The sequence below is a fragment of the Chaetodon auriga genome, chromosome 13 (genome assembly GCF_051107435.1).
Source record: "Chaetodon auriga isolate fChaAug3 chromosome 13, fChaAug3.hap1, whole genome shotgun sequence".
NCBI lineage: Eukaryota > Metazoa > Chordata > Actinopteri > Chaetodontiformes > Chaetodontidae > Chaetodon > Chaetodon auriga.
This window is the reverse complement of record NC_135086.1, coordinates 16346164-16358510: the sequence shown is the minus strand read 5'-3', so window position 1 is coordinate 16358510 and position 12347 is coordinate 16346164. Positions and strand designations below refer to the sequence as shown.

General features: G+C 41.1%; 2 protein-coding genes across 2 annotated transcripts; one reads left to right on the top strand and one right to left on the bottom strand.

Moving 5' to 3' along the window:
* The first annotated feature begins 2704 nt into the window (after positions 1 to 2704).
* On the top strand, positions 2705 to 7070 carry LOC143330591 (gastrin-releasing peptide receptor-like). Its single transcript, XM_076747275.1, has 3 exons — positions 2705 to 3099; positions 4542 to 4893; positions 5572 to 7070. The coding sequence occupies exons 1-3, from the start codon at positions 2705 to 2707 to the stop codon at positions 5884 to 5886; spliced, it is 1062 nt and encodes a 353-aa protein (XP_076603390.1). The 3' UTR covers positions 5887 to 7070.
* A 1829-nt stretch (positions 7071 to 8899) lies between these two features.
* asb11 (ankyrin repeat and SOCS box containing 11) lies at positions 8900 to 11492 on the bottom strand. The gene is made up of 7 exons (XM_076747338.1): positions 11396 to 11492; positions 10899 to 10978; positions 10685 to 10792; positions 10164 to 10314; positions 9947 to 10081; positions 9345 to 9533; positions 8900 to 9243 (listed from the first exon to the last, which is right to left on the bottom strand). The coding sequence occupies exons 1-7, from the start codon at positions 11490 to 11492 to the stop codon at positions 9119 to 9121; spliced, it is 885 nt and encodes a 294-aa protein (XP_076603453.1). The 3' UTR covers positions 8900 to 9118.
* Positions 11493 to 12347: the final 855 nt, after the last annotated feature.

The window sequence follows — 12347 nt, the reverse complement described above, 5'->3', positions numbered from 1 at the left end:
TTATCTATCTTGTTTTTTGCGCTTTTTGGGTGCCAAAACAACAATGACTAATTTCTACAGGACAGCCGAGCGTCGTTTTTCATCGTTCACTTCAGCGTGTTCACCACCAGGTGGCGACAGATGCTCGCAGGCTCATGGCCGCTGTCCATGGTGCTGAAGGCAGCTGAGCCTTGACACAGAGGAGAGCAGGGAAAGGCAGAGGTGCTATTTAATGCTCAGATTTCTTAACCAGACACACACACACACACACACACACACACACACACACACACACACACACGATATTTTTAACTATAGGGAATTGATTGAATGTTGCCCTGTAAGATATTAGCATCATGCCCGTGGTGGATGGTGACACATATTGGTACTGAATTTGAGGCAGTTGTGTACTTTACTTTAGCATTTTCATTTTCTGCCACTTTGTACTTCTATTCCATTATATTTCAGAGTGAAATATTGTGCTTTAACTCCACTACATTTATCTGACAGATGTAATTACTTTGGAGATTAAGATTTTAGAAAAAAAATTATCCAGTTTTTGGTTGTCTTTGATTTGTTGCTTTATTCCTTTAAAAAAAATAAAAAAATAAAAAAAATAAAAAAAATAAAGTTTTACTTGTTTACTTGCAGTGAGGGCTACAAAGACATGAAAAGATCATTTTACACAAATTTGCACAAGAAAATCTCAGCACAATTTTGGCTTGATAGTATTGTAGTTGATAATTGCTCTGTGAGACTTAAGAATTTGACCCTGCATTCACACAACAGTTCCTGAAGTTACAAAACAGATTTAAGGAATTTACAACCAAAACACATAAAAATCTCATAGAATAAAACCTAATTGACTGTTTTATTTCAAACCACCAAAAACATGAAATATTCAGATGTGAATATGCGTACTTCAGGGACAATTAAACTATTGTTAATTGAATGGAATAACATCTTTTTTCACATTGTGAGACATTTCCGAGATGAGTCAAATGGTTGTCTGAGTCAAGATGAGGTGAGAGATCTTTGAATCACATTAATTTGAAATTATTTTTGCCCCAATTATAAAGAAATGGATAAAAAGAGGATGAATGCCATGGAGATATGAATGTAGAAGCAAAGGTCATTTTGTGAATATAAAACTAATTAAATTTTTTTTCTTAAAAACTAAAATGGAGCAAAAATAAGTGCAAATTGAAGGAAGACTTTCATGTGTATTTATTTTGAAATGGAAAGACACAGAGGCTGAAGATAATAGAGTGTGAGAGAGAGAGATGGCAAGGAGTTCAACTAGACTTCAAGGGAGAACAGAAGTGGATGCAGCCGCACTCACAGCTCTGAAAAACGTCATTCGGTTCAATGAGGTCCGTCTGGTTATTACTTGAAATTGCAGGCAGAGGGATCAGCAGCAGCTTACAGTGTGTTCCTGTTTGGAGTTCAGATAAAAGCCTGGTTCAAGCAGCCTTTTTACTTTGATGGCCATTTTTCTCTCAACTTTAGAATGGAGACAAATTACACACATTAACCAACCAGTCATTTTGTTCTTTGAAAAAATATTAGACAGTTCTGGCTAAAGTTCTCAAATGTGGACAACAGAAGAGTCTGGAAAATTGAAATGGTTCAAGTCATGCTGCATAAATTCATCTCTCATATCTACTGCCTTGATACAAGAAAACTTCATTTGCATTTATATTACGCACTGATTTGCTCAATTGGTACCATCTGAGGAAGCAGCATATGTCTCCAGTAGATGCAGATTAAAGGCATTTTGCACAAGAAAAATAAAGGTATTCTCATACTTTCATTTACTGACTCGGACTTTTCCTTTATGGTCAACTGTTGACAGCATATATATGTATATATATATATGACTTGAACCATTTCAATTTTCCATATATATATCACCGTGTTAGTTGTCAAGTTGTTTCACTTGGATGGACACCGTCAGTGCAGTTCATTATTGTTATGGAAGAGGAGAAGCGTCGTTGTGATGAAGTTTCTACAGTCAGTGCAACTGAAGAGCAGCTGAAGATGATTGTCTGTCCTGTCCTGTCTTATGGTCATAGACAGCAAAGGACACAAACACTACTGACGCTGTACACAAAACTTTACTGAGATTTGTACAATATCAACATTCAAATATGATAAAGTAACTTAGAATAAAAAAGACACCAGAGTGGAGGAAGCACATCTGTGATGCATTTATGGTGAAACAGCTCTAAAACCTTTGTGGGAACACGGAGCCACCGTAGGGGGCAGTTTCGCAAGTTTTATCCACCGTAAGTGCATCCAAGAGGGCATTTCTGTAGCTTTTTAGCCAAATTGTTATTCCCAAACATCACATCTTGTTTCCTTGCTTTCCCCAGTATCAGTAAATTAGGCAGACAGGGCTGCTAATGTGCCCTGAAGAACTGGAAACTCCAGGTCAGACCCAATCAAGATGAAGACCAGAGCATGTACCAGTAAATTCAGATTTACATCAAATACACGGAGGAGAGTTTAAGCCCAGTTTGCCTCTGGACGAGGCTTTAGCAGTCTCAAAGCTGAGGACATTAAAGATGGAACCAGATGAGTCTCTCTATAGACATTTTTTTTTCACCCTCATGTTGGCAGCATGCAGTCTGGTGCGCGTGAAATGACGCACGCAACAACAAGAGTGCATAAAGTCAGGCGGACTCCACCAGACCTGTCCTCTGTCCTCGCCCTGTAGGCTGCTATGTCTCTGGAGGATCCAGTCCTTATAAACCCAGAGGACAGCGGGTTTTTGGTTTGGAATGTTACAGGAGAGCAGCACCAGTACGACATCTGGCTCCCTGGCATCGGGATCGCCGCTGTCTACGGAATTATCATTACCGTGGGTCTGGTGGGAAATGTCACTTTAATGAAGACGTGTCTGTCGGTGAAGTCCATGCGGACCGTGCCCAACCTGTTCCTGTCCAGTCTGGCTCTGGGGGACCTGCTGCTGCTGGTGACCTGCGCCCCGGTGGACGCCAGCCGCTACCTGGTGGACGAGTGGCTGTTCGGCCGCGTTGGATGCAAACTGATCCCGTTCATCCAGCTCACCTCGGTGGGAGTCTCCGTGTTCACCCTCACTGCTCTCTCCGCTGACCGGTACTTGTCAGACAGTCCGTCTGGGCATGCTTTAAGAGTGTTTCTAACTTCTCACCTCCATTTAACACACGTTAGGTGTAGAAGTGCAACACCACACTTACTCTGCTGTTCCAATACTGATCCGACACGCTGTGAGCAATCATTTTAGTGCACGGCTGCAGCATATTCAGTACACAGATTTAATTTCTCAGTGCTTCCGCTAAAAAGTACCATGACCTAGATGAATGAGATTCTTCACAGACATACACATATTTTTTTTTTTTTTTTTTAGAAATATTGCATTAATTTTATACACATTTGCACAGAATTCCCACCTCCACCAATAACAGACACCAAACAGTCAATGAATTTTTCATGTTTATTTATGATGTTGGCTGTTCAATCCTATTTTCTGCACAATTGATCTACATTGAAATAACTGTGGAAATCAACTACTTTCTACTTTCAATAGACACAATTTAATTTTTCATTTAATTAATTGAGGAGTAACAGGGATGTAAAACAAAGTTTTTCTGTTTTATTCTTCAGCGTAAGGTCCGAATGGTGTTTCAAAGAATTTTAAAAAATGTGTTTGTTTATTAACTAAACGCTTAACTGTCATTCACCCAATATTTAAAGCAATTCAGTCTAAGAGAGGCTCAAACTGTTAAAAGACTGTTAGATTGTATGAACTGCTGTGATCAGTAAGATATTGTACAAATACAGCATATCATCTAAACAGTGGGTTCTTGTTTTCTAATATTGAGTGCAACTGTAAAGGTTGCAAATATATTCCTTCCCTGGACATAACATACCAAGAGACGATTTCTGTCAAGTGCAGAAATCCAGTGATGATCTGGGTTCTGGTGCTGATCTGTTGCAGAATAAGTGTTACGTCTATGACACATAAAGAAGGGTCCAGGTTCAGCTTTTTGTGGAGAAAACATGTGTTGAGAGCTGCCAAAAGCTGTCAGTATTTTCAGCCGCTTTGACCTTTGGGCGGATGTCTTCGCTGGGAGCAAGAGAACATTTAATACCAGCCGTGATTAACGAACCGTCTCTTTGATATGTAACTCATTCTATACAGGAGCGAATATTATCTTCTGTGGCTGTGAGATGAGCCTAATTTAATTTTTGCTGCTGTATAATCTACAGCGAGATGAGGTACAAAAGCTTATCTTTCGCTGATTAAAAGAAGAAACGGAGTCTCCTGCGGTGTGAGGTGGTGAGGTGCCACATTTAAATCAGTAATTAGAAGAAGAAAAAAAACTCCTGCATTTGTCAGTGATGTATAATGAAGAACATCTCTTGCAGCTCAGGGCCCAGAATAACATTTCTTTTATGCAAAACCACAGATACAATTAATCAATTTGTATCATATCAATGTTTCTACAATACATATCAAAGTGACGTAGGGGACAGTTGATTACTGCCAAGAAAAGAAATGTCTCTTCTCCGTTCAGGTACAAAGCTATCGTCAAACCGCTGGACATTCAGAGGTCCAGCGCGAGACTCAGTGTCTGTTTACGAGTGGGGGCCATCTGGCTGCTCTCTGTGACTCTGGCCATTCCTGAAGCCGTCTTCTCTGACCTGCACAGCTTCACCACCAGCCACGCCAACGAGACATTTGTCACCTGTGCACCCTACCCCCAAGCTGGGGAGCTGCACCCAAAAATCCACTCCACCGCCTCCTTCCTCATCTTCTACATCATCCCACTCTTCATCATATCTGTCTACTATTGCTTCATCGCTCACAGGCTGGTCAGGAGCTCCGTGGACATCCCCGCTGAGGGACACATGCACCTCCAGAGACAGGTCTGAGTGTGGGGTCCTCTGCTTATTTAACATATTTCCAATGTCGTCTTTATGAATATCTTTTTCCCATTAAACGTTTCCATTAACCATTAAGTTCTCCAAATACTTTAATAACATAGTTTGACATTTTGGGAAATACAGTATGCTTATTCACTTTCTATTCCGGTTAGTTGAGAGAATGAAGCTACAGTCAGCAGTAAGGTCCAAAGGTAACAAAGTCGACGTACTACTCTTAAACTCACTAAATAACACTTTTAACTGGACAAAACTCAAAGCATAAAAACTACAATTTGCCATTTTGTTACACATTATGGGCTGAATGATTTCTTGACTGGGAGCAGTGACTTCTGGAGTCCGTGCTGGTTGCCTAACAACTACTCCAAGTCAACAAATAATGACTGATAGGGCTTGATTTATCTCAGGAACCATGAAATGATACCAAATTTCACGGCAAACCATCAAATATTTGTTGAGATATATCAGCCTCAACCAAAGTGGTCACACAACTAGAGCCGTGCTGCTAAAAACAAAGACAAGATGATGAATCAAAGATATCAAGGACACAGTTATGAAATATGATTTCACACATACAGCAGTGTATCATACACATCATGTAGACACTTATCGCCCAGCTTTGTTAGTAGAAACTGATCCCTGCTCTCTCTGCTCTCCTCTCAGATCAAGTCCAGAAAGCGTCTGGCCAAAACTGTGCTGGTGTTTGTTGGCTTGTTTGCTGTGTGCTGGCTGCCCAGTCATGTGATCTACCTATACCGCTCCTACCACTACGGCCAGGCAGACACCTCACTGGGCCACTTCATCGCCAGTGTGTGTGCTCGCATCTTGGCCTTCACCAACTCCTGTGTGAACCCGTTTGCCCTCTACCTGATGAGCAAAAGCTTCAACAAACACTTCAAAAAGCAGCTCCTGTGCTGCTCTTCTCCCAGGCGGCTGCACAGTCAGAACAGTGGGAGTACAAATATAACCACTGTCTGAAAGCATGTGTGTTTTCACATACCTCACAACACCTGTGCTTAACCACAGCTGAAGCCGCGTTAACCTTCTTTGCCCACATCGATTTCAGCAGGCCGCACCTTCAGATCTGATTTAAAAGTGTCAGCTTCAGTATGGTGAGTTGTTGCACTCAAAACTCTCTTTTACCTTTCTCACAAAACAAAATACTGTCACATTTTAGCTTTCAAACCCGATTCAAAACAAAATAAATGTTGTTTTCTCTGTATTATAAGTCTGTTTTGTGCATGTGAGCTGAATGTGTGATCGTGCATTATCTTTGACTTTACACGACAAAAAAAAGAAGATTTGATCAGCTGTGTTTGTCAGTGGAAACCATGCATGAAAAGCTTGACATTTGCTTTATCGTGCACGTTGTTATCTGACATTGTTAAAAAGATGACATGTGCTGCAGATAGAGCAGACGGCTCCTCTGACATTTGAGACTTTAATGTGGTAAAATATTCAGTGTGAACATGATACCTTTTTTATTCTGCATACTAGAAAGACTCTATATGCGACATTAGAATGTTTGTGTTAAGTTACTAGAACTGTCAAAGGTCAAATATTGTGTGCATACAGATATTTCTGTTAAAATCTATGTGTTAATGATGTGTTGGTTGGTTGGCTTTACTTCAACATATATTCTGTACGTATGTATAAGTTTAAGCGGCTCTTTGTAATTTTTCAGCACTGTGATGTAATTTTTATCTATATTCTTCATTAATCTATTGGTTATATTTATGAATAACTGATGAATTTTTTAGTCTAAAAAATGTCGGAAAACACAACACAATTTCCCAAAGCCTGAGGTGACATCCTGTGTCATGTTAGCATGCACAAAATAGCTGAGCATTTAGCTCCAAGTCAATCAGCATTTAGCTCCAAGTCAATTAGCATTTAGCTCCAAGTCAATTAGCATTTAGCTCCAAGTCAATTAGCATTTAGCTCCAAGTCAATTAGCATTTAGCTCAAAGCACTGTGCATGCATACAGCCTCACATAGAAGCTAACATGGCTGTAAACTTGTAGCTGTGTTTACAGAAAATGCTTGAAAGATTATTGAAATCACTGATCATTAATTTTCTGACAGTTGACTAATTGTTTAAGATCTAGGTGCACATTTTTGATAGCATTTTAACTGTGAAGTCACAATTTACAGGACAGCGGTGTAAATTTCTTGTTGTTTTGTGTCTTCATGTATATGGATGTTTATGTATAATTAAACTTGAGTTGAGATGTGTGAGCCCTTCTGGTCTTCATTTTTATGAGCTGTTAAAAACCAATGAATAAAAACAGTCGATAGCACTTTTAACTGAATTCATTTGGAGAGCCGATATGCAGCAGTCCTTCACTCTGAGAAAAGACTCTGCAGCATATCTGACCTTTTCCCTTACAGCAACACAAGTGAATGGAGCTGAAAGCAGAGGCATCAATTAAATTATGTCCTTGGAAATGTTCATTTTATTGCATTGAATCTTTTCTTGGTACATAAACTGGACCCTCACTGTAAACTCAGTGAGAATTCTGGCTTCACAGAAAATGTCAACATCCAAGTTGTTTAATCCAGTGTGTCCTCTGTGTACAACACCGTCAACAGATGGAGGCGTCGCTGTAAGACGCAGACAGTTTGTTCTAAGTGGTAATATATTCTCACATGTACAGTTCATAACGACTGATTCTGGACATGAGCAACAGGAGTCAACACAGACACACACACACAGACAAAAATCACAACATACATCCCTCTTTCAGGGCCTGTGCTGAAGGCTGAGGCTTCTCCTTGCCGTTTAAACGTCAACTTAACTCAGATCAAACAAAATTTTTCGGGTCTCTGCAGAGGTGACCTTTCAGGGTGGCATTTCAATACTGGAAAATAATTCCCCTTGAGCAACCAAACTCAGTCCATCCCTCAGTTCTTCAGATGCTTTTCTCTTACTGCTGTTATTATTTTTTTTTTTAACTGTGTCCTTTTATCCTTAATTGTATCTCATGTCAGCCTTGACAGCGTTACAGAAGCTGGGCATACACCGAACCCATGTTGTTTGATCTTTACTTACGATTACATACTCAATTTCCAGTACACCATGCTTCATTCACCAAATGTTTTCAGCTATCTCTCTGTCATCAGGACAATGTCTGAGGTTGTCTCCAGTTTCCTTATTCACAGTCCATTGGTTATTCATGTTACTTATAGTAAGATTAATACTGAGACTTGTGGGAAATGTAACTGGTTTGGGTTTCCTGCGGATATGGTTATGATGGAGAGAAGATCCTCCAGTTAATGGATTTATTGTAGAAAGTGCAGACATACATGTGCAGACAGCAGGATGATTAGAAGGGTTGAGCACATTTGTGGTCCACAAAAGGAAATAACAATATATGAAGCATTACAAGACATGGAAATGAAGTAAGCAATCATTAACTAGTTTCAAAGATATTAATAGGGATGCAGAACAAACCCAACAAATATGGAAATTTACACTTCATACCTATTATGTGAGATCCTTGCATAAAAATATCAAAGTGTAATCTTAAAGGAGTACCCCACTGATTTATCATTACACTCCTTCAGTGGTGTTGACAGTTTTTAAGAAAATGATCAAAATCACTGCAGCAGAACCAGAGATATCAACAGTTTTATTCTTCCTTCTTCCATCAAAACCTGGTGCCTACATTACCCACGGGGCTGTTATGCTAATAGCAGCTAATGTAGCCTTCAGCCACTAGCCTCAAGCAAGGTTGAGGAGCAGGATACAGGGATTTAGTGAGCTCAAGGGACATCACTTGAGGCAATTTATCAGCTTTCATACAGCTCTCTCTGGAGCCATAAAAGGCGTAATAACATCCCACAACACCTGTCAACAGATTTTGATTTGCAGCTTTTATTTAAAAACAGTTTTAGAATAATGTAAAATACATTAAATGGAAAGCATTTCATTAAAAGTATATAAATACAAAACCTGATTCATTACAGGCACTGCAATATGAATGCAACTCGGAACTTTACACCCTTGTATCCAAAATATTTCATTTCAACGTACGTTGATTATTGTAACATTAAAAGCAACCGTATTGCAAAATCAGATGACTGACAAAATGTAGTCCCATTTTCCAAATGTGGATGTTTTTTTTCACGTGCTTTGTTAGTGAGTGACAAGGCACAAATGTGAAGGACAAATCAGTACACAGGGCACACAGAGAGCCACAGAGACATCTCATTGGTAGAGGAGGAAGTCCTTGATGCTGTGAGGAAGGAAGAGGCTGGAGGCTCTGTGGAGACGACTCCCTCCCAGACTTCGGCGAATACAGAACCGACAGAGATGAGACAGAGAGCAAGGACCTGGGCAGGCAAGGGCAGAGAGAGGGAGTTTTTAAACCTTCTAGAAAATAAGGCAACTGGGTTTTGGGTGGTTGTGGAACATGCAATTGTCTAAAACATACCTCTTTTCTGCAGGGCAATTCTCTCTTCACTGTTTGGCAATGACAGATCCAGAGCAGTCTTTCCCTCTGCGTTCCTACAACACCCATCAGCCCCAAAGTCCAGCAGAAGATCCACAACGCTGGCTCCTCCACCTCGAACTGCAGCATGTAGAGGACTGTCCTGCCCACACCCTATTCGAACATCTGCTCCTACACGTGCAACAGAAACGGTTAAACACCTGATCAAAGTTGAAAGGTCAGAACAGCCAAATAACACGATTCAGACAATAAACATCGAAACCATCCAGGTGTCCTCGCAGACTGTTTGTTCCAGCACTGTGAGAAGTGGTGAGTAATCAGAAAGTGAAATGAAAAAACGGGAACTACAAGCACAGCCATGAATCATTTTAAATGATGTACAGCAACAGTTGGGCAAATTGAACCAACAAACACAGATGTGCCAGAAAAAGATAATTTATTTAACTTGTGTAAAACATGCCTGAAAGCTCGAGGGGCTATGAAATTCATCACATCATATATGTTCCTGTTTGGGGTATAAACAGCTCTCCATGTCACTTATGACTGTTCCTGACTTACACTGCATGGTTTGCAGATTACATTACCTGAGTGCAGCAGCATCCCCACACAGGCAGCAGCTCCAGCCAAGCAGGCAGAATAAAGCGGAGTCCCCACCACCGGCAGCTCCATATCGATATGAGCTCCATATGACAGCAGCAGCTCCAGACACTCTCTGTGACCTGATGGAGAAACAGCACAGCGTGAGAATCTGTGCACTGACAGATCACACCTTTACACACAGACATGTTTGCACATATGCACCTTTCTTAGCAGCCTCGTGGATGGGTGATGCCAGCTGGTTGGGGGTGTGGATGGAAGCTCTGTGCTGCAAGATGAGCCGGACACAAGCAGCGCTCCCGCTGCTGCACGAGTTGAAAAGAGGTGTAGCGCCATCTGTTGATACTGCCTCCACCTATAGAGAGATATGACAGGAAAGATATTGATAGCATGGTCAACAGAGCTGCACATTACTTAACTTACTTACCTACAGATTGTTCTCTGCATTTTTTAACAAATTACCAAGTATTAAAAGTTCATATTTTTATAAAATGCCACAATGGTGTTGAGGATTCAGCTTTCTGTGCATGTGTACATCGTGTACACTATCTCAGTAGGCTTGAGGGTGGTCTTATGTGTCCGAGACCAACCAGTTGAACAAAGGAGGGAGAATCATTGCATCCATGCACGCAGAGTTCAATTGTTTCTGATTAATCTAAAGTTGGCCATGTTAAATTTTACTCTATTCACAACTTCTTAAAGCTGAAACTAGACATTGCTCTTACATCTGCGCCGTTGTCCAGCAGGAATGTGGCACAGGCATAATGGCCACCAAGGCAAGCTTCATGGAGAGGGGACACTCTGTCCATGGTGAGTGTGTCTACATGGAAGCCCTGTGGGGGACATCAGAGAGGATAACACTGCCATATACAACCATGCATGAACTGTGCATTGTGTGTATTTGATAGATACATAAAGGAAGACCCATATGAAGTTTACCTGAGCAATGAGGCTTCTCAGGTGTAGCAGCCTGCCCTGGTAGGCGGCTTCATGGAGAGGAGTTCTGTCCGACCAGGAGTCTGAGAGGCAGAATAAGATCAGGAAGGTTTCACAAGACACGCTGCAGCAGTCATGGCCATCTGATCTCACCCTCGGTCCATTGTAATGTTGAGAGGCCTCATTTGAATACATGCTTATCTGGTTTTTCAGGGTCATCCCAACCCTGAACACCAAACTTATTGAACAACACAAACCCAGGGTCTCACTGGCTCCTGCAGAGCCCAGTAAACAATCGTTACATGAAGTTTTTTGTCTAAACTTAAAGGACAGGATCTTTGGCATAATGGAAACAAATGCAAAGCTAAACCACACTTACTAGAAAGTTTGTGCATTTGCTCAAGAAATAACAAATATTCCACATGTATGACCTTTCATTTCCCTCATCACAACAAAACTTAGCTGAAAGAGAGATAGAAAGAGATAGAGAAAAAACTTACCAGCCATCAGTGAGTTGCACGCCAACCCCCCATAAATGTACAAGGGGCTCTGCCACGGTGGAGAGCACAGGGAAACCTCTGTTTGAACAGCAGCCATGATGAAAATGAAACAGCAGATTCTTTCACGACTGTCCAGGACTTGAGCTCATCCAGTCAGATACACAAACCTGAAGTCGGCCTTCCTCCCCCTCTTATCTGGGTCCTTGGCCACCTCCCCCACATTGCCACCTTCCGCCCACCCTTGTCCCAGTCCATGGATGGAGTCTACAGTATGTGCATGACAATGGTTGTTCAGGTAGCCTGTGCTGATGTTACACCTTGAATAAAGCACTCCTGCATGCAAACAGCTACAATCAGAGGGAGACACACACACACACACACACACACACACACACACACACACACACACACACACACAGGCTTTGGACAAGTTTCACACTTGAGACATTTGGGCGATACAAGAGCAGATTATTGTATTCCATGTGGCCAAATCTGTGAAGTGTGAAAGTGCACTATGTTCTGTTAAATCAACATATTTTCAGCTAAAGGCATAGATATTACTTTCAAATGTGATTGAAATATTACATCACCACAGGGTCTAGATCTAATGACTACTTAAAAAAAAACACACTTCATCCAAAACATATTCTGAAGAATTCTCCACAACAAAGACACAGCTCCTTATCTCTCTAAAATTAGCTCTACATGTTGACACACGTCCTGATCTGCACAATACATAACAAAGCTCGACGGTTTCATTTTTAACTCTCTCTACGTGGACCCATATAACAAGGGTTTTTCTTGCAGGCATGATAAAATGTTCAACCTCCAATCACGATGCTATGCAAATCCCCACTGTCAGCCTTGAAAAGCCGTGCCATCCCATCCCTATCACCTCCTGTTTCACAGCTGCTCTGTGTTTTGTCTGGCACTCTTGATTTTGCAGAACTAA